Raw genomic sequence first — 23,114 nt, forward strand, 5'->3', positions numbered from 1 at the left:
TTAATAATATAAATATGTATTTATAAACTATAAAGTTAAAAAAAAAATAGTAAAAAAAAGTTCACTTAAACAAAAAAATAAACCTTTTTTTTTTCAAGTTTTACCTTTAAATTTCATAACAAATCTACATTCAATTGAAATTAGTAATCTTTAACAAAATTAAGTACAAAAACAAAATCTTAAAATATTTTAATTAAAATTATTCTAATTTAATTTAGTTAATGATCACAATGGAAATGTATTAAATTGAAATGCATAAATCTTAAAAATATATATTTTTTTCTTTCTTTTGTGAGTTTTGGGCATTATGGACTTAATAGATCTTGCATTAAAAGGAAGGACATCCTGTTTTCCAGAACATTAAAGAATTATAGTAAAAATTGCAAAATCTCCATCTCAATCATCTGACTAAACCACTTCACACAATTAATTCCACATCATTCATTTGACATTTTGTGTCCTGGAATGGATTTTTTCCAGGACAGATGACCAAGAACCGTGACGATCCTGCAAAATCCTGCACGGTTGGTAACCCTAAAACCCTTTTTGTTCCATGAAGAAAACATGTCATAAGGGTTTGAGACAACATAACGTGTGAGTAAATAATGACAGAAATTTCATTTTGGGGAGAACCATCCATTTAAGTAAAAATTGGTTTTCTTTTGGTAGTTGTTTTCTTATTAGTATACATGTACGTTTAACTTCAGATGTATGTTTAAAGACCTAAATACTGATTATCTGTCAGCAATAAATAAAATACAGGCAATTGTGTAATTATGACAAACAAAAGCTATTACACATGAATCTGCACTGTAATGGGAATTCCATTCAGTGATAAGACAAAGTTAATTTGGCCCTCTGAACACATAATATTATCAATATTATTTATAAGAAATTTATTTGATACATCAACAGTAATATTAAGGTAACTGCATTTTTGTTTTCAAAGGGGATGACTTTAAAACAAAAAGACAAAAACTTTGTAGCAGCATATTTATGTGGTACCAGTATCCTGAAGGGTAGAATATTGAGAGAATGTTAAAAGTGGATGTTGTTTGATACTGGAACAAGCGAAGGAAGAACCATCATTTGCTCTTGATCTGTACACTGTTTGTTTTACCAGTGACAAAAACATTGTGAAAGTTTTTTGCTTTATGGAAATAACAAAAAAAGACCACTAAAGAAAAGCATTTTTTTTTTTTTTTTTTTTGGTTAATAACACTACATACATTTTTATAAGACCACCAAGATTATAATTTAACCATTTTGTGAAAAAAGAAACAAAACTCCGAACCCCTATCAAAGCCATTCCTGGTTACTGTACAATTTTTAATGATTATCTAAATCCCTAATATCAAGCATTAGTCCTGCAACAGTAAATGGAAAAGACGAATACATTGCAACACCCTATTTACAGTAAATTATTTATATATATTTATATCACTCTGGCTATACTTGCAAGAGATAATATCGAGACCAAAAATTAGTGCAAGGCATGAAGTAAGAAACACCTGAAAATGTTTGGTGCATGTTTGTGGAGGGGAAATTTCTAATCTTGAATGTAGACGGGGTGTGTGAAATGACTAAATTAACATCACATCCTTGTGTAAGCCTTTTATGCTCTTATGTGCAAGTGCAGCCACACGCACTCATTTATAAGGACTGTGCCAGTAATAAGGAGAAAAATGGGATGGCTTGCTAAATGGTGAGAAAATAACAAGGGGGCAGGATCTTGGATTTGTGTGTGTGGGTTAAGAAGGAGGTGGGCTTTTTATTGGCTGCGCAGCATCAGGAAGTAGGCAGTCTGCCATTGCACAGTGCCGTGGAGACATTCGGGCGGGCCAAAGAAAGAGCAAGAGCAGGGAATCGAGACAGGGTGGAGTAAGGGGCAGGGTAATATGTCAAATCCTCTTTTACCGTGTGTGCCATTGGATAAGGTTAAAATGTTGATTTACCTTTTTTTAGGCTTTGTAGTGATACATGCATCCATTATTACATGTCTATAAAACAAAATCATAAAAAGATGAAACAGAAAAGAAAAGACTGTAGAGTTTTGAATTATTACAGGGTAGATGAACCCTTGCAGAGGCCCCACCCCCTTTGTCCTGGTCAGGCAAATGGCATTTGGAGAATTTTTTTTCTGATGGATATCTGTGACAGCATATATTACAGTTTGGAGGCAAGGCATGTCTTAAGCATGAATACAGTAAGAGGCTTGAAATACAACAAAACAAAAACACCGCAGATACATGGGCGGGGCAGAGCTTTTGTTACCGCTTAAGATAGTTGTGGAAATGGGGAAAGCAGAGGCAATTCATTAGTTAGTCAAAAACCAAGTTGAAGGGAGGGACCTTGCGTTAGTTGTAGCAGTAACAGAGTTTTTGTTTTGTTTTTTGCATTAATTGCTGCAGCAGGGGGCCTTAGTGGGTTGGGCTGTCTCTGTGAGGTCCACGCCCCTACTCCGCCCACTGCTGGCTCCGGCAGCTTGGGGCTCACTCTTAGGCAATCTTTTAGCTGAGGAGAGACAAAACAATAAGTGAACACTAAATTCTACTCTTGGAAATACATTACGTACTCATATGGTAAAAAATGCAAGTTAAGCTCAATTGACAGCATTTGTGGCATAGTACTCATTACCACCAAAAAAATTGTTTTTATTATTATTTAAAACCAAAAGCAATAATAGCAGTTATAGTATGGCACTTACAATGGAAGTGAATGGAGCCAGGCCATAAATGTTAAAATACACAGTGTAAACTTTATACATGTAAATATTATTTAGAGATAAAATCGCTTACTATCCTTATGTAAGTTATAACCAATATTACAACTTTGTTGTCATGACAAAATAACGGCATGAAACAATACAACCCGGTAAATGCCGTAACACAGGTAAACCTGATTTTATCACACCTAAATTATGTGAACATGTATAATGTTTGTCTTGTGGCTTCACTTTTGAAATCATGTGTATTTGAACTAGTGCTGTCAGTCGACTAAAATACTTTCGTCGCATGATATTTATAGATTAATTGCTTGATTTTTCACAATTCATTAGCAGATTTTGAAAGTGCTTAAATTTGACTATATATATATATATATATATATATATATATATATATATATATATATTTTACATGTCAAAAAGCATTTAGTTCCTTCTTTTAAAAGAAAACGATAAAACATTATTGTTATACATTCCAATCTTCCACACAAAGTCTAAGTGGGGGAGGTTAATAATAGGTTGAGTATTCATTGCAATGGGAATTAAATCTCTAAAACCCTCATCCTCCTCAACATTAATCATGGCTATTCACTTTGCTACAGCAATCGTTTTTTTTTCTCGTTTCAATCGTTTCAATTTGCTCTGAGTGTTGGCAATGTACACGTAAATGATACGTCAACCGAAATGTCCGGTAAGACGGAAGTACAACACAGTGCCAGGGAAATATGACAATGCAGCTTTTCACAGGTCCCATCTGGGTTTGTTTAGAAGGAAAAATATGGTTAAGAGGTCCTTTCTCCAACATTTGATCATTGACACAGAATCACTGTTGTTGTGTGTTTGTCAGTCTAACAACTACAGACACCTCGCAAAAGGTTCTGCCCTATTTCAACCAGTGTTCAGAACTTACAAGGAGCTGAATGAAATGGCAGAATCTAATGTCATAATTGGTAATTGCGATAATCGCGTCAAAGAACATTTTGAAAAACGCATGTTAATGCTGTAATTTTGACAGCTTTAATTTGAACGTTTATACAATGGACCCATTCACATTCAAATATTTTTTGTTTTAATCAACATTATGGCACAAATGCTGCGAATTAAGCTTAACTTGTATTGAACCCAAAACATTCCTTTAAATTTAAGAGATAATGTACAATAATCCAGTCATTTTTGTAAACAAAACCTCGAAAGGGCGATCAGGACTCCATCACAAATATGTTTTGATAATGAACTGCTGACATTTCCCACGACTACTTATCAAACATTGAAACACAAAATATTACAGAAAATTATGCAGAAAATTGATTGCCACGGACAACTATCATTTGTGCAGTTAAATGGTCATTATTAGGGTTGTCACTCATTTCACAACTTGGTTTGGTTCACGTTCCTGAATTCACAATCCAGTTCACAATACTTTAAAACAAATCCTGGATCATTGAAAGTTTTTCATTACTTTTAAGACATATGCAAAACAGTTCCTTAACCTTTCAAACTTGGCTTAAGTTATAGGCCATTAAAATGCTAAAAGACCCATCAGAGATGTACTGGGACTAAAAATCAGCCCAGAACAGGGCAATGGTGACACCTGAACAAAAATTTTCATAATTCTGCTTAGCTGAAAATACAGAATTATGTTAGATAGATACTGTGCATTCAGAAAGTATTCAGACCCCTTCATTTCTTTTCACATTTTGTTACGTTGCAGCCTTAAATTAAAATTCTTTACATTGTTTTTCCCCCCACATCAATCTTCATTCCATACCTCATAATGACAAAGCTAAAACCAGAATTTTGATAACTTTGCAAATTTATTAAAAAGAAAAACAAATATTACATTGACATAAGTATCCTGACCCTTAACTCGGTAATTAGATGAAGCACCTTTGGCAGCGATTACAGCCTCAAGTCTTTTTGGGTATGATGCAACAAGCTTTGCACAACTGGATTTGGGGATTTTCAGCAATTCTTCTCTACAGATCCTCTCAAGCTCTGTCAGGTTGGATAGGTACCGTCAGTGGACAGCTATTTTCAGGTCTCTCCAGAGATGTTCGATTGGGTTCAAGGACATTCACAGAGTTGTTCCTAAGCCACACTTGCGTTGACTTGGCTGTGTGCTTCAGCTCATTGTCCTGTTGGAAGGTGAACCTTTGGCCCAGTCTGAGGTCCTGAGTGCTCTGGACCAGGTTTTCATTAGGGATATCTCTGTATTTTGTGGAGTTCAGCTTTCCTTCAACCCTGAAAAACACCCCCACAGCATGATGCCACCACCTCCATACTTCACCGTTGGGATGGTAGAGCCTGGTTTCCTCCTGACATTGCGCTTGGAATTGAGACCAAACAGTTCAATCTTCATTTCATCAGACCAGAGAATCTTCTTTCTCACTGAGAGTCCTTTGGGTGCTTTCCTGCAGTGATGGATCTCTTCTATCTAGCCATTCTAACCAGATCAGTGGAGTGCTGCAGTGATGGTTGTTCTTCTGCAAGTTTCTCCCATCTTCACACATGATCTCTGGAGCTCAACCAGAGTGACCATTGGGTTCTTGGTCACCTCTCTTTCCAAGGCTCTCTTCTCCACCGATTGCTCAGTTTCGCCAGGCGGCCAGTTCTAGAAAGAGTCCTGGTTGTTCCAAACTTCTTCCATTTAAGAATTATGGAGGCCACCATGCTATTGGGAACCTTCATTGTAGCCAAAATGTTTTTGTAGCCTTCGCTAGATCTGCGCCTCAGCACAATCCTGTCTCTAAGCTCTGCAGGAAGTTCCCTTTACCTCATGGGTCAGTTTTTGCTCTGATATGCATTTTCAGCTGTGAGAACTTTTAGAAACAGATGTCTGATGAAATTGAAATTTGCCACAGGTGGACTCCAACCAAAGTGTAAAACTTCTTAAAGATGATCCAGAGAAATGGGATGCACCTGAGCTAAATTTCAAGTGTCATAGTTAAAGGTCTGAATACTTATATCAATGTGAAATTTCAGTTTGCAAAATATCTAGTTTTTGCTTTGCAGCAGCAATATCATAAGATGATAAATGTTTATCAAATCGCAGTTCTGATCTCAAAGTGTGTCAAAATGATCCCTTTCCAGATGTTTCAGCTGTAATTGTCATAAGCTTGAATCATGGGGCAGAGCAAATTAACAGTCAGTGATCCATCTGAATCCTAATGGTAAATAAACAATATAGGTTTGTGCTTGTTCGATTAAGATCTAGAAGCTTTGATATGTAACATCCGTAAAACATAATTATGGTTATTTAAAGGCATGATTCATCATGCATTATACCAACATGTGACAAATAGGCCTATGTTGACTACGCCCTCTGTTGATCAAACTTTTTGTAGGTGAGACATTTTTAAATTGAACTCTTTATTGCGATTCATTTTTATTAAATCCACAATGCAAACAGTCACATTTTTGTACCGTGATGTATCGTGGCACGAAATATCATTAGACCCCTAGTCATTATACATATATAATGGGCCGCAGAATTACACGATTGACCAATCAGAATCAAGTATTCCAAAAGCCATGTAATTAATAGTGTTTATATGTGAACAGGTTAAAAAAATTACTTTTGACAAAATGTATTGAAATGAACTAGGGCAGTCGATTTAACACGTTAATTTTCTGTAATTAATTCTATGAAAAATTGTGTAAAAAAATTTAAATAGAATCACAATTAATTATGCCCCTGACCTGCACATAAATTCCATAATAAGGAATGTCGATACCGGTGGAGCAATACAAGCTTAATGTACCACCATGAGGTATTTGCAAATCTGTGGCAGTAGGGGGCAATCAGCACTCCAGCTGAACAAGCAACACGACTAATCAAAGCAACGGGCAGGAAACACAGCATTACACAGAAGCACTTTTGATAGCAGGAACAAATGCAGGGATCTTGAGATGCATTTTCAACATTTCAAACTAAGTTTAACTTGACACAGATTCCTGAAACACAGCTTATGACTAGAGATGCTGAAAACTTGTGAGACACGACGTAACCAAAGTGAGATGCTCCAAAAGCATTCATCTGACACATGGACATATACCAATAACAGGGTTATGCTAAATGATATGAAATTATTATCTGAATTATAATATTTATTTAATATTATATTAATCATTATTTTGGAGATTAAAAGGTTGGACCACTATCCAGATGCATTTTAAGCACATACTGAGCGGAGATATTGTTCTAGTTATCTTCAAATGATAAATAAACATCTGAGATGGCATGAGAATGAATAAATGATGAGAGAATTTTTTTATTTTTGGGTGAACTATCTTGATTAAAAATCGTAATTGATTGACAGCCCTAAAACAAACATTTCCCAGCTGATTTTAAGCATTTACGAATAAGGTATTACAACAATGTATTACATCAAAATATGTCAGCTATGCATTTATTATTAAAAAAAAAAGCTTTGGCTCTTCTCTTGCATTGCTGCATTTGTAAAACCTTACCAATTGCCATGAAGATCTCATTCACGTTCATGGAAGTCTTTGCTGATGTCTCCATGAACAGCAAACTGTTGTCATCTGCATAAGACTGAGCATCCTGTATGATTTAAAAAAACAGTACAGGTGAGGGAGAGAGCTAAGGTCAGGACAATAAACTCCCTCTGCTTGGTGTCCTTGTAAAATCATGAATACCTGGAAGTCCACAGCTCTCTTGTTGGCAAGGTCAGCCTTGTTACCGGACAGTGCGATGACAATGTTTGGGCTGGCCTGCCTCTGAAGCTCCTTAACCCAGTTCTTTGCTCTTGCAAACGACTCCTTCAGGGAGAATAAAGCAAATGGCATAATTACAGAAACACACAAAAGACAATATTATTATTTTATTAAAACATTAATATGACAGAGTTGCTCAAAGTCTGGTTGTACAATAGTAATTGTTTTTAATAAATCTTCAACAATATTTCCGAATAAAACAATAACTGTTCCAAGATTTCACCACAGAAATCATTCTGCAACACACTGAAAGTGATTGGAATAATCCTGTAATTATAATCAAATGCATTCTAGCAGATTAAGCCACATACCATGGTCGATCAAACAAATCTACTCACCTCATTGGTGATGTCGTAAACTACAATGGCAGCCTGGGCACCTCTGTAGTACATGGGGGCCAAACTGTGGTAGCGCTCTTGTCCAGCTGTGTCCCAAATCTCAAACTTTACCGTTGTGTCATCCAAGCACACTGTCTGTGTTAAGAAGGCCGCTGAAACCAGAAAGTGTCAAAGTTGGTGAGAGATGTGAAAACATGTACATGTAGGTAGAGACAAATTTAGCCACAAAATCCCCTACCTCCTATTGTGCTCTCTTGAAACTCGTGAAACTGCCCCTTGACGAAGCGCAGCACAAGGCTGGACTTTCCCACAGCGGACTCTCCTAGCAAGACCAGTTTGAACTGGCATATCTTATTTCCCACGTTGGACCCGTTGGGGCGTGTTGCTCCTCCCCTATTGGCCATGACAGTTGTCAATCACCCCGTCTCCTTTAGGTGGTCACACACACTCGGAGAGCCGTCCCAGTACTGGCTATACAAGACAACATGATGTAACATGACCAAAAACGAAAAAGAGCACTCTCATGTTGACTATATATATACACACACAGATCTTCTCATTCTTCTCTATTCAGAGCTCTCTAACTAGGATTTACTCATTTCAGCTTAGTGGATAAAGATATTAACTAGTAACTGAAATGGGATCTTGGTTTTGAGACCTTTTTTAATGTAAAACTGTGACGGCTAATCGCAGTGTACTCAAGCTACACAGGGGAGTAACTAAGGAAGGTGACGGTTCCAATTCTATTAAACTGCTGACTCAGGGCAATGATACAATAAATAATTTAATATTGTACTGTACACTATAGGGATGAGTAAAGATTACTTTGTTTGAACGATCTCAATATCAATTCTTAAATCCCAAGATGGATCTTTTACTCTATGCGCAACCCTCTACTGCATTTGCAACCAAATTTCATGCTATGCTACTAAAATGTATATTGGCAACTGGCCGGTAAATGTTTATATTTCACTCACTAGTAATTGTGTAAGTATAGCGGTGGAGTGTACAACAGCGAGATCCTTTCACTGCGTGTTGAGAGTAAAAGTTGTTTCGTGTATGTGTGTCCAAAGATGAGACCCAGTTCTTTTGAATCTACAGCGCAAAACATACAGTATGCCCAGTGTAGTCAGATTCCCAAAATAATTACAAACAAATTACTAGTGTCGGTTCTTTTGAATCATCAGCTTAAAATCAGTGTAGTCAGATTCTTGAACGAATGACTGTTTTTTTCTTCATCTACAGTATGACCAGTGTAGTCCGATTCCCGAACAAATTACTCTTTTGAGCCGGTTCTTTTGAATCTACAGCGCAAAACATACAGCGCAACTAGTGTAGTCAGATTCCCGAACGAATTAAACTTTTAAGCATGTTTTTTAATCTATGGTAAAAACCATACAGTGCAACCTGTGTAGACCAATTCCCAAACAAATGACTCTTAAGTAGGGATTGGCACGAGTACTCGGAAGTGACAGCAATGATCGATCATGAAATCGATGATCAAAAAGGCTTGATGTGACTTTTCACTGAATTCGAAACTACCTGACAACTATACACTGCATGTCAAAGAGGGGCCTTATTTTATTCTATAAGTTAAATGGTATTGACTCTTTACGACCTGTGCAGTAGGGCTGCATGATTATAGCAAAAATGTTAATTGTCAATTATTGCCCTTGATATTGTAATTGCGATTATTAATGTTGATAAAAATATAAAATTACTGTGACGCCACAAAGTAAGCAACTGTGCGGTTCTTCGGAGTAGCAGATTTTAATGGTGGATATGAGCTGCGCTCCAGTTTCTTTTAAGCATCTTTGAAGCATTATATAATATTTTAGATTTTAATAATATTTGTTAAGGTAAAATATATTAAAAATATTTTAAATGTACATCTATGGTATATAATACATTTAATTATTGCTAAATTACTACTTAAATTATTAGTACATGTACTGTAAATAATATGGCATATTCAATATTCAAACTTATTACCAGCAGATTTAAATTGACCAAGTTAATCTGTTCAGTAAGACCTTTCATGGAGAGACAGGGGACCATTCATCCCGTTAGATCTTCAATGGTGATCTTGTTCATGTAAGATCATCGTTACATAATTTTTTGCCTCAGTGGTTGCACTTTGGAAATTAAAAACAGTCATTTGCGATCAGAGTTTGTGCGATTCGTGAAAATGTTAAATCTACCAATACCAGCTGTGTGGCAAATGGCTCTTATAAGAGCAGACGCAATAACAATGACGGTGATTCCTGAAATATGCTATTCATGCAACATTCTTTATGTTGGCTACACCTCCAAAACACACTAATAACAGTGAATTACTTTATTGCTATTTTGTACAAATCACATTCACATTGGCCTACTTATTAACACGACAAAAAGTTATTACATTTTTCATAAATTGTACACAGAAATTGAGCAACGTGACAAACTCTCCCATTACAAAGACTGCTGTCACTCACTACAGATTTACACTGTTTAAGACCTACATTTCAACGAAGCGCAGTGACGCTCCGCACAATATTGTGCACTCTCGCGAATGCTCTCATTAAAAACAAAGCAGTCTAATCAGCATAATAAATCAATTATTTACACAGAGTCTGTGCCTTAATTAGAACGGGATCGTTTTAATTTGGCCTGTTACTCATTTGCAGTGTATTTAACATCTACGTTCAAGCAGTGCAATGTGCAGTGAATCCAAAATAATTACAAAGTGCTTTTCACTGTTGTTCTACAACTTCTTTTCAAGTGTCAGGTGATGTTTCTTCAGTATTAATTTTCGTGTGCCACGCGAACAGAGGTGGAACATAAAGCAAGCATCTGTGCATTAAAACGGGTTAAAGCTTGCGCATCAGTTGTCTTTACTGATAGGATGGCTGACTAATCTAAGCGTCTCTGATTGGCCATTGCCATTTAATTGCTCAGCGGATGTGTTAGTGATTGGTTAAAATACTCAACCGATGCAAAAAACACGTTGTAAATAGAAACAATTGATGCAACAGTAGCAGACTTCAATTGAATGCTGTAATCGTCAGTTTTCACGATTATATAATTGTGGCAGCAGTAATCGCAATTGCGAATAGTTTTTTCGATTAATTGTGCAGCCCTAATGTGCAGGGATTTGACAGTAGTGTTTGCTTGGTCAAATGTCTTCTTTACAGCAATCATACTGTGTGATTAGAATGAAATGTTTCTTTTGTTGTTTTTGAGAAATAACTGACTGTACTGAGAACAGAAAATATATTAATTACCAACAGACATTAATAACCAACAAATGGCTTGCTTTTATCTAACCTTTGGACTCGCATTACACAGAAAGAATCAAAACATTTACTCTTAGCATGCAGTAAAAAGTGCTGAACTTCTTTGCCACTACACCACTCAAACACTGGTGAGTGAAATCAAAAAATGTACCACCAAGTGGCTAATCACAGATATTTTTGTAACAAATGGGAAGCATTTACACACAACTGATTGTTGGGGATTGCAGATTGAAAGAAACAGTGTTCTTGGCATTTTAAGAATCGACATTGGGATCGTACAAAGGAAGATTAAGTAGTCAATCAATATTTTTGCCCGGCCCTAGATTCAAACACGTGAGAGGGGTCCAGCATGTCTGTGAGATAAACCGTGAATCCTGCTGGATCAATTTCAGTCTCTTTCATGCCTCATAGAAGTGTCTCTGACTGCATTGAAAATATCACGATATATCACTGTGACTAGGAGGAGGGCGTGGTCGGGCCGTGATGGTGAATGGCCGGCGCTGAATCAGCTGATCAGTGATAGAGCGAGATAAAGGGGAGCCGGAGGTGCCAATTCGAGATAGATGCACGCAGCCACGTTGCATGTGTCCTTATGTTTATATTTGTTTTATATTGAGTTTCTGATTAAACTTAACTATTAATGTTCAGCCGGTTCCCGCCTCCTCCTTGCCCGTCCTTATACCGCCGAGGGAGGTGCGAGCTGGCATCCGCCAGAGAGAGGAGGAGCGGTTGAGGACCGGGCAACAGCGCGTTTGGGAGCCGGCGAGCAAGTTCTTCTCTCTCACTTCTCTCTCTTTCTCTGTGTCTCCGCTCGCCATTTCCCTATCCCCATGCCTCCCCTCGTCTCTCCCCCAGGTTCACAGAACTTGGGTTGGACCACCGGCTGAAAGAACGGTCGAAAGGGTAGCGATTACCCACCAGAGAAGTGGGGAGGGTTGTCAGACCGGTCGTGCCCTGGCCTGAATCGGGCAGGGGAGGTGTGTGATGAGGCCTTGGCTGGCGCTGAATCAGCAGGAGAGCGAGATGAAGGGGAGCCAGTGGTGCCAGTTCGAGACGCACCAGGCCACATTTGTTTTATGTTGAGTTTTTTATTAAACTTTACATTGACTGTTCAGTTAGTTCCCGCCTCCTCCTTGCCCGTCCTTTTATACTGTTACAATCACGATACATGGATCAAAGTATCAATACAATATTGTAAGAAAATCACAATATATCAATATTTCATTGTATCGACAAAGCCCTAACGTTTCCAGTCATTTGTGATTACTGTATTTTAAAATAATAATAATAATAATAATATTATTTCATTCATTAATTCACTAACAAATAAAATATCTACCGACTTGCAAACATTTTACACTAGAAAAGCTTTAAAAGTGAGCAATATCTATTAAATCTATGAAACATACATAAACCAACATTGCTCAAATCTACTGTCTATAATCATGGTAACTCCTTTCAGCACAGAATGTCCAGAGTAAGCAGTCAAAACAAGCATGTCCATTTAGCTAGACTAATGGCAAAATACAACAATTCGATAGCTGGGGAATTGCCCTCAAAAACAATGTAGCGAAGAAACATGTCACATTCCAAAAAGATATATCAGCCTTCTGAATGACTACACTGTCCTGAAACACACGACTAGAAATATAATCACCAACTCGAATGAAAGCAATAAAATGTACGGAATTCAGTTGACATTCATTATTGTGACATTGACCTAACAGCTTAAAACGGCATGAAAAAAAACGTTCCCTGTCAAAAGTGGACCGTTACTGAAATTGTGAAATAGTAGAACACAAAAACAGACCCTTAACACTTGTGTAGAGCTCTGATCATGGGCTGTTGCATCATCTAAAGCTGATCCTCCTACAAGAGAAACCAAGAACTGCTCTGACACAAGATTTGCACGTTCAACAACAAGGTCTCAAAATACATACCAGGAAAAATAAAAAGACTATTTGAGAAGGAAGTCTGGTACAAGTATGTCTGGTTTTTGACAGTTTAATCCAATCCAAAACAGTTGCATTCATCCATCTGGAATCTATAATAGTAGTTACCTACAACATTTGTCTTACTTTGTGTGTAATGATGTGAAATTTAATTATAGCCACAAGTAAAAGCCATTCAAGAGCAAAACAACAACAGTGCAGTATTTTGGAATACATCACAAACATGTCATGGCAAGAGAGCTGCAGGTGGTCAAAATCCTGCCCCGTTTTAATGACAGGCCTGAATATACAAAAACAAACCCGAGATCTCTATGTTGAAGGTTGACACAGTCATCCGTGAATCGTCAACCCAAAATAAGCATGTATTATCAACATCAGAAGCATGTATTATCAACATCAGAGGCATATATATAACCCAGGAAATGCAACTTAGCACTATAGTTAGACTTTCCTTCACTCAATTTAAACAATTCCCCTTTTTTACAACACAACCCAGAGCATCAAGCCAATGACGAAGTTGTCTTGTTCTCTCGCCAACACAGCCCACATCAGGTCAGATGCCAAGCCTGTTAAACGACAGTGATCATGCACAGACCTAATAACACCATTATAACAAGCTGATACATATCAGATAAGATCCATGATTGTAACTTAACTTTCAGTCCAGTATACCCACCCAGTTTGCACTCAAACTGCATTCCGATACAACCCACAACTTAACATACACGAGTCAAGCATGTTTACATCTATAACAATTATATAGGCGTCTTATGTTGAAGAGATCAGATTTAGATGAATCAGGGCAAGGGGACTGTATATATATATATATATATATATATATATATATATATATATATATATATATATATATATATATATATATATATATAATTTTACGGATTCTAGCAAGCTAAAGTGGCTAGTTCGCTGGTGGTGATACGCCAAAGCACAAAACGACACATTCAACGGAGTAATTAGGTGTTTCCTTACATACGATACCTGAATGCCAGCCGATAGGTTGCGTAAAGTGATTTCCAGCGAAGAGGTGGTAATATTTGAGAAATATTCTCCTTATTATTGGGGTCGGTTAATGGGGATTTTACGAACCACGATCAAGTCTCCACCTTTCTTTTCTCTCGCAACTTCCCCTTTAGAACCAAAACACAAACAAGTGTTTCCGCCCCTCATGCCACGTCAGATTACACTTCCGCCCTGCAGCGTCGTTCTTCCGGTTATTTGGAGTTGACTCTAAAAACGGAAAACTGATTTAGTTATTTAAATAAAAATAACAAATAAAAATGATTAAAGTCTCTATCAACAATATTTTATACGCTATTTACAATTATAGTTGAATAAACCATTGCAGTTATTGTAATGTTACTATGTGTTACGTGTGATATTTCCTGTTTATTTTTCTCTTCATGTGTAGGCCTACGTTAAAATATGTCTAAAAGAGATTTAACCTGTAATAATTGTATTATCTAGCACAATAAACAGTTTTTGTTGTACACGTGGGAGAGTGGACAATGCGTAGATGCATAATTTCTACACTGACATGCAGTTGTAATATCTATCAACAGAGGGCACAAGAACACTGTAGGCTATTGTTAATGATGGCTAACAAGAAAGATATATATATATATGTATAAACTCAGCAAAAAAAAAAGAGAAACGTCCTCTCAATTACAACTGCTTTTATTTTCAGCAAACTTAACATGTGTAAATATTTGTTTGAGCATAAAAAGATTCAGCAACTAGGACATAAACTGAACAAGTTTCACAGACATGTGACTGTGAGATGTTACCTTACTCTTCCTCCAAGGCACTTGCAAGTTCTCTGACATTTCTGGGCGGAATGGCCCAAGCCCTCACCCTCCAATCCAACAGGTCCCAGAAGTGCTCAATGGGATTGAGATCTGGGCACTTCACTGGCCATGGCAGAACACTGACATTCCTGTCTTGCAGGAAATCACGCCCAGAATGAGCAGTATGGCTGGTTTCATTGTCAAGCTGGAGGGTCACGTCAGGATGAGCCTGTTGGAAGGGTATTACATGAGAAAGGAGGATGTCACACCGATGTGACACACCGCCCCAGACCATGACAGACCCTCCACCTCCAAATCGATCCCACTCCAAAGTACAGGCCTCGGTGTAACGCTCATTCCTTCGACGATAAATGCTAGTCAGACCATCACCTCTGGTGAGACAAAAACTGTGACTCATCATTGAAGAGCACTTTTTGCCAGTCCCGTCTGGTGCAGCGAAGGTGGGTTTGTGCCATTAGGAGACGTTGTTGCCGGTGATGTCTGGTAAAAACCTGCATTACAAAAGGTCTACAAGCCCTCAATCCAGCCTCTCTCAGCCTATTGTGGACAGTCTGAGCACTGATGGAGGGATTGTGCATTCCTGATGTAACTCTGGCTGTTGTTGATGCCGCCATCCTGTACCTGTCCCACAGGTGTGATATTTGGATGTAACGATCCTGTGCAGGAGGTCTGCCACTGCAGATCAGCTGTCCTTCCTGTCTCCCTGTAGTGCTGTCTTAAGCGTTTCACAGTACGGACATTGCAATTTATTGCCCTGGCCACATCTGCAGTCCTCATGCCTCCATGCAGCATGCCTAAGGCACATTCACACAGATGAGCAGGGACCCTGGGCATCTTTCTTTTGGGGTTTTTCAGAGTTAGTAGAAAGGTCTCTTTATTGTCCTAAGTTTGTATAACTGTTACATTCATTGGCTACCGTCTGTAAGCTCATTAATTGTTTATAGTTCATTGAACAAGCATGGAAAACATTGTTTAAACCCTTTACAATAAAGATCTGTAAAGTTATTTGGACTTTTACTAAATTATCCTTAAAAACAGTGTCCTGAAAAAGGGAGGTTTCTTTATTTGCTGAGTTATCTATTGTGTAAGCCCCCTCATGCCGCCAAAACAGCGCCAACCCGCATCTCAGAATATTCTGAGATGCTAATCATCTCAACACAATTGTACAGAGTGGTTATCTGAGTTAACGTAGACTTTGAATGTTCAAACTAGTCTGGCCATTCTCCATTGACCTCTCTCATCAACAGGATATTTCCATCCACAGAACTGCCGCTCATTGGATGTTTTTTGTTTTTGGCACCATTCAGAGTAAATTCTAGAGACTGTTGTGTGTGAAAATCCCAGGAGATCAGCCATTACAGAAATACTCAAACCAGCCCATCTGGCACCAACAATCCATCCATGCAATTATCAAATTGTCAATCATGTGGCAGCACAGCAGTGCTTAAAACCATCCATATATAGGTAAGGAACTTCAGTTAATGTTCACATCAACCATCAGAATGGTAAAAAATGTGATCTCAGGGATTTGGACAGTGACATGATTGTTGGTGCTGTTCTGAGATTTGGGTTGGCAGTGTTTTGGCGGCACGAGGGGCACCTACACAATATTAGGCAGGTGGTTTTAATGTTGAGGCTGATCTGTGTGTGTATATATACATTTATACACTACCGGTCAAAAGTTTTGAAACACTTGACTGAAATGTTCCTCATGATCTTAAAAATCTTTTGATCTGAAGGTGTATGCTTAAACGTTTGAAATTCATTTTGTAGACAAAAATATAATTGTGCCACCATATTAATTAATTTCATTATAAAACTAAAATGTAATTTAATAAAAGTTTTTGAAATTGATGACTTGGACCAAATAATAAAGAAAACGTCTCTGTTACTGACGTAACCTCCCATCAGGGAACAAGACGTTGTGTCGATGAGCTGACACTAGGGGTCGCTCCTGCGGAGCCCAGACATCTCTGATTTTGAGAAAAGCCAATGAGAATTGCCGTGTGGAATTCACGTAGCCGGTCGGGGTCTCAGGATGACGTGAGTGTAAGCCGGACCGAAATCTAGGCACAGTTCGCTAACAGAGAACGCCTGCAGGTCCCCTATCCTCTTGATGGAGGTGAGCGCCGTCAGGAGGGCGGTCTTCAGAGAGAGCGCCTTTAGCTCTACTGACTCAAGGGGCTTGAAGGGAGCTCCCCGAAGGCCCCGAAGGACCACGGAGAGGTCCCACGAGGGAACGAGGCGTGGCCTGGGGGGGTTTTAACCTCCTGTTCAAATCATGCTTCCCTAAATACTTACCTTCCACTGCATCGTGATGTGCCGATATAGCGGCTACATACACCTTCAAGGTGGAGGGGGACAGCTGTCCCTCAAACTTTTCCTACAGAAAGGAAAGCACTGATCCAACTGCGCATCTATGGGGGTCTCCACCACGGGAAGAACACCACTGAGCGAACAGACCGTCAGGCCGTAAAGGCTCGCCTGAGTGATCATGTCTGCCACCTAAGTCTACCACGTCCCGTCCAAGGGCCAGACATGGAGATTCCAGAGGTCTGGTCACGGGTGCCAGATGGTGCCCTGACCCTGAAAAAGGTCCTTCCTCTGGGGAATTCGCCAGGGGGGGGGGGGCTGTCGCGAGAAGCTTGAGGTCGAACTGACTCCAGATAAGCTGAACCACCTGGGGGTGGAGCCTCCACTCTCCCCTGGATGTAACCTGCCACGACAGCGCGTCCGCTGTGCTGTTGAGGTAGCCTGGGATGTGAGTGGCTCGCAGCGACTTGAGTCGGTGCTGACTCCAAAGGAGGAGACGGCGGGCGAGTTGTGACAAGCGGCGAGAGCGTAGACCGCTTTGGCGGTTTATATACTCTGGCGCGGCTGTGTTGTCCGTCCGGAGCAACACATGCTTGCCCCGGATCAACGGCAAAAGCCTCCTCAGGGCAAGTAGTACTGCCAGCAACTCGAGGCAGTTGATGTGCCAACGCAGTCGCGGGCCAGTCCAAGGGCGGAGGCGGAGGGTTCCACTCCAGCCTGACACTCGCGGCTGCCCGGGCAAGCAAGGCTGTCAGCTCCGTGTCAGCCTGCGACTGAGCCACCGCACCTGAGGGTGGGATTCCAGCCGAGTCCTCAGCGTCAGACATGACGAATCCGCTCTCCGATGCCACGATCGAGATCTCATCGTCGTCAGGCGCTCCGAACGAGATCGCGGGTCCGCTGTGAAGCGAACCGGCAACCACGCCCCAGCGCTCGGTTGGAGCATACGAGCGTGGCGGGGAGTGGGAGGTCCGTGGAGTTATACCTGGCGGAGAGGCTCCCACTGAGGTCCCCATATCGCCCCCAGTGCTAGCCGATACTGCCTCATACCCGTAGGTAGAAAGACCAGGTCGGGGAGCGGCTGGGGTGGCTCGCACTCTTACCGCAACATAGCCATGGCCATGCTCTCGTAGTGAGGGCATGAACCATCCACAAACACTTACTCTGCGTGGGTAGCACCCAGACACAAGAGGCAGCAATCGTGGCCATCAGACGGGGAGAGAGAACGACCGCAACCAGGAAATACACACAAACGGAAAGACATCTTGAAAAAGACGCTTCACCGTTGGCGCCACTCTTTTAGAGAAATATATTATTTTATTGGTGTTTTTATATATATATATGTATATGGGAATATAAATATATACAGTGGGTACGGAAAGTATTCAGACCCCCTTAAATTTTTCACTCTTTGTTATATTGCAGCCATTTGCTAAAATCATTTAAGTTCATTTTTTTCCCTCATTGTTGTACACACAGCACCCCATATTGACAGAAAAACACAGAATTGTTGACATTTTTGCACATTTATTAAAAAAGAAAAACTGAAATATCACATGGTCCTAAGTATTCAGACCCTTTGCTGTGACACTCATATATTTAACTGGTGCTGTCCATTTCTTCTGATCATCCTTGAGATGGTTCTACACCTTCAACTGAGTCCAGCTGTGTTTGATTATACTGATTGGACTTGATTAGGAAAGCCACACACCTGTCTATATAAGACCTTACAGCTCAAAGTGCATGTCAGAGCAAATGAGAATCATGAGGTCAAAGGAACTGCCTGAAGAGCTCAGAGACAGAATTGTGGCAAGGCACAGATTACAAAAAGGTTACAAAAAAAATTCTGCTGCCCTTAAGGTTCATAAGAGCACATTGGCCTCCATAATCCTTAAATGGAAGATGTTTGGGATGACCAGAACCCTTCCTAGAGCTGGCCGTCCGGCCAAACTGAGCTATCGGGGGAGAAGAGCCTTGGTGAGAGAGGTAAAGAAGAACCCAAAGATCACTGTGGCTGAGCTCCAGAGATGCAGTCGGGAGATGGGAGAAAGTTGTAGTAAGTCAACCATCACTGCAGCTATCCACCAGTCGGGGCTTTATGGCAGAGTGGCCCGACGGAAGCCTCTCCTCAGTACAAGACACATTAAAGCCCGCAAAAGCGGTATGCATGACTGTTCTTGAATGGCCCAGCCAGAGCCCTGACTTAAACCCAATTGAGCATCTCTGGAGAGACCTGAAAATGGCTGTCCACCAATGTTTACCATCCAACCTGACAGAACTGGAGAGGATCTGCAAGGAGGAATGGCAGAGGATACCCAAATCCAGATGTGAAAAACTTATTGCATCTTTCCCAAAAAGACTCATGGCTGTATTAGATCAAAAGGGTGCTTCTACTAAATACTGAACAAAGGGTCTGAATACTTAGGACCATGTGATATTTCAGTTTTTCTTTTTTAATAAATGTGCAAAAATGTCAACAATTCTGTGTTTTTCTGTCAATATGGGGTGCTGTGTGTACAATAATGAGGGAAAAAAAAGAACTTAAATGATTTGAGCAAATGGCTGCAATATAACAAAGAGTGAAAAATGTAAGCGGGTCTGAATACTTTCCGTACCCACTGTATATATAAATGAAGTTATTCACACTTTTTCAGCTGCTGAAGCGCCCAGGGGTGTGTGCTCAGCACAACGTAGTGTGCGAGGGTTAGGACCGCTGGAAAGCACATAAAAACCAACAGCTTGTAGAGATGAATGAACGGCAGAGGAATTCAGCTCTGTGACTGCTCTCTTGGCTCCGAAGAAGATATCTGATGTGTATTTGCAGCATCACTCCTTTTATACCCGTATGTCAGGGGAGTGGCATGCAAATTCCACACGCCAATTCTCATTGGCCTTTTCTCAAATTCAGAGATGTCTGGGCTCCGCAGGAGCCGCCCATATTGTCAACTCATGGACACAACGTCGAGTGAGTGACAGACGGGGAAGCATATATATAAATGCCCACCATCATTAACAATATAGTGTTCTTGTGCCCTCTGTTGATAGATATTATAACTGCATGTCAGAGTAGAAATTATGCTTCTATGCACTGTCCACTCTGTATATACTGTATATATTATCTTTATTATTATTTAAATTTATGTTTGCCAAAACCCATTGCTTAAATTATGACCAAAAACATATTTACTGTACATGATTACACAATAACACATCTAGAGTGTAGAAATAAAAATGTTGTATTAGGCAATTTCAATATTTTATATGGTGAAGGAGATATACATGGTTCACCATGTAAATTAACTGCTATTCTCATAATTTATGTGCATTATTTTAAATTACTTTGATGACATGATCTGCTAGCATGAACTACTGCTTTGGTATAATCTAAAGTTTTGTTTCTTTTTCACAGCAGCTTAAATAAACATTTTAATGGGGATGCACAACCTCTAAATGTGATATCTGAATATCTGTTTTACTTAAGTTAAAGTCTTGTGTATTCTCCAGCAGAGGCATAACCTAAATTAAATATCTATTGGGTTGCAAGATCACTGATATTTTGCTATAATTGCTTGAAGGAATGTTTCAGTATATATAGTTAGTGTTCATTAAAATGGTCAGGAAATGCTTACAGAATAAACTATAATTGCCCTTTTAAATGAGATGATCCACACAAACATGACCCTTGAAAGTGTATGTGTCATAAATAATATGAGTGTTGTGTTATTTTGACTAAAATTGAAAACTAATCATACTATAATGAAATTGGCTCCCAGTGTTAGACAGGGATTGTTCCCAGTGGATCATGTGCAGAACCGTCATCTAAGGTAGCGGTTGGATGATCTAAACTGTTCTGTTGAAACATTTTATCAGATGATTGATCAATAAGCCAACACCAAAAGTGCTGAATTTGCAGTTCAATTCAAGGATTCATGCAACAATTACCCAAAAAGTGCTTTTAAAGGGATAGTTCAACCAAAAATGAAAATTCTCTCATCATTTACACACCCTCATAACATTCCTTACTTTCTTTCTTCTTATAAAGATTTTTAGAAGAATATCTGAGCTCTGTAGGTCAATACAAAGCAAGTGAATGGTGGCCAGAACTTTGAAGCACAAAAAAAGCACATAAAGGCAGCATAAAAGTAATCCATATGACTCCAGTAGTTAAATCCATATCTTCAGGAGTGATATGATAGGTGTGGGTGAGATCAATATTTAAGTCCTTTTTTACTATCAATCTCCACTTTCACATTCTACTTCTTTTGATTTTGGTGATTCATATTCTGGGCAGAGAGGAAAATTCTTAGTACAAAAAGAACTTGAATATTGATCTGTTTCTCACCCACACCTATCATCTCACTTCTGAAGATATTAATTTAAACACTGGAGTCATATGGGTTAATTTTATGCTGCCTTTATGTGCTTTTTGGACCTTCAAATTTCTGGCCACCATTTACTTGCATTATATGACCCTACAGAGCTGAGATATTCTTTTAAAAATCTTTGTTTGAGTTTAGCAGAAGAAAGAAAGTCATTCACATCCGGGATGGCATGAGGGTATAAGTAAATTATGAGAGTTTTTTAATTTTTTGGTGAACTATACCTTTAACTCAGATCTCTTATAATGCACAGTACATTAATAAATGGATATGTAAATTTAGCAGTAGTTTGTCAAATGCTAGCCATCTATTTCTTAGTTTTCATTCCTGAAATAAAGATAAAGTCAATGTTGAGATCCCACCAGCTGCCTTGTAGCCCACTGTGTCACGATTACACAAGACTGCTTTTGTAATTGAGGTCCCTGTGGGGCCCAATGGCACATTAATCAGTCTTACATTCACATTTTTACATTTATGCATTTGGCAGACGTTTTTATCCAAAGCAATTTACAGTGCACTTATTACAGGGTCAATCCCCCCGGAGCAATCTGGAGTTAAATGTCTTGCACAAGGACACAATGGTGGTGGCCATGGGGATCAAACCAGCAACCTTCTGATTAACAGTTATGTGCTTTAGCCCACTACACCACCACCAGTCTTAAAAAGAATATAGACCTAATTTGAATATAATGCAACGCAATATTAAATGTGAGCTTAAGGCAGTGCCTGGAGTCACTTAGTCAATGAGACTAAATGTGCTTTGGTTGTGTGTGTGTGTGTGTGTTTACATAATAGGGCATAATATATACTATAGGTTTATCAGATTAAATAGCATATGATCAAACTATATAGTTATATTAATGGTGTAATATTAATCATGGTACTCCTTTTCATTTGGTGAAAAATGACACAAGAACCTAAACTGTGATAACAATATAAATTTTCTGATAATCAATAATTGATATTTAATCAATATAAAAGTTATTTAACAGGGGTTTCGCTTGTCAAGATTTTCATGTATGCAAGAGATTCTGTACTAGCCAATTCCATTTGTAATAGTGCGACAGTGTGCAAAAACAGGGATGAAAATAGAAGTTCATCCTTGAGAATTAGTGGAGATGATATTATTCATAATGCTTCATAGTGTTATATATTCATGTATTCCTGACAGGTAGTTCATATCACCTGTAAGGCCGTGTGTGCAGCATGATATACATTATCCTATTAAAATTCAGCATGACGGAATAACATGCCCGAGACCTCGAACAAATGAAACACGGGTCATTCTCCTAGTCTCATATTCTTCTATTACATTCACACACCAAGTATTTCAGAATCAGTTTTGCTGAAGGGCAGTTTTTCTCTGAGGCATGTACAGTAAGGCGTCGTACAAGCATCAAGCTCAGCCTCCTTTAAAAGCAAATGAAAAATTAGCTCTTGGCACTCTGTGACTTGACAGTTTTGTAGGTGCGAAATGCTTGGCAAATAAATCAAATTCAAGCCACTCTGAGAAAGTTTTCAGCTGGCCCAGAATAATGGTCAGGGGACCATCAGTGTAGAACCAGG

At 39.1% G+C, this 23,114-nt stretch overlaps 1 protein-coding gene across 4 annotated transcripts; it reads right to left on the minus strand.

Annotated features, from left to right (window-relative positions):
- Window positions 1-610: 610 nt before the first annotated feature.
- On the minus strand, window positions 611-14,185 carry LOC127620056 (ras-related protein Rab-5A-like). Of its 4 annotated transcripts, none has more exons than XM_052093142.1 (6): window positions 14,030-14,184; window positions 8,039-8,267; window positions 7,801-7,952; window positions 7,385-7,507; window positions 7,196-7,289; window positions 611-2,514 (listed from the first exon to the last, which is right to left on the minus strand). In XM_052093142.1, the coding sequence occupies exons 2-6, from the start codon at window positions 8,202-8,204 to the stop codon at window positions 2,399-2,401; spliced, it is 651 nt and encodes a 216-aa protein (XP_051949102.1). In that variant the 5' UTR covers window positions 8,205-8,267; window positions 14,030-14,184; the 3' UTR covers window positions 611-2,398. The 4 variants fall into 4 exon arrangements, with proteins under 4 accessions (XP_051949102.1, XP_051949101.1, XP_051949103.1 ...); XM_052093141.1 differs by having other exon boundaries at window positions 8,039-8,271; window positions 14,021-14,182; XM_052093143.1 differs by having other exon boundaries at window positions 14,021-14,168.
- Window positions 14,186-23,114: the final 8,929 nt, after the last annotated feature.

Source organism: Xyrauchen texanus, chromosome 26, assembly GCF_025860055.1.
Source record: "Xyrauchen texanus isolate HMW12.3.18 chromosome 26, RBS_HiC_50CHRs, whole genome shotgun sequence".
Lineage (NCBI taxonomy): Eukaryota > Metazoa > Chordata > Actinopteri > Cypriniformes > Catostomidae > Xyrauchen > Xyrauchen texanus.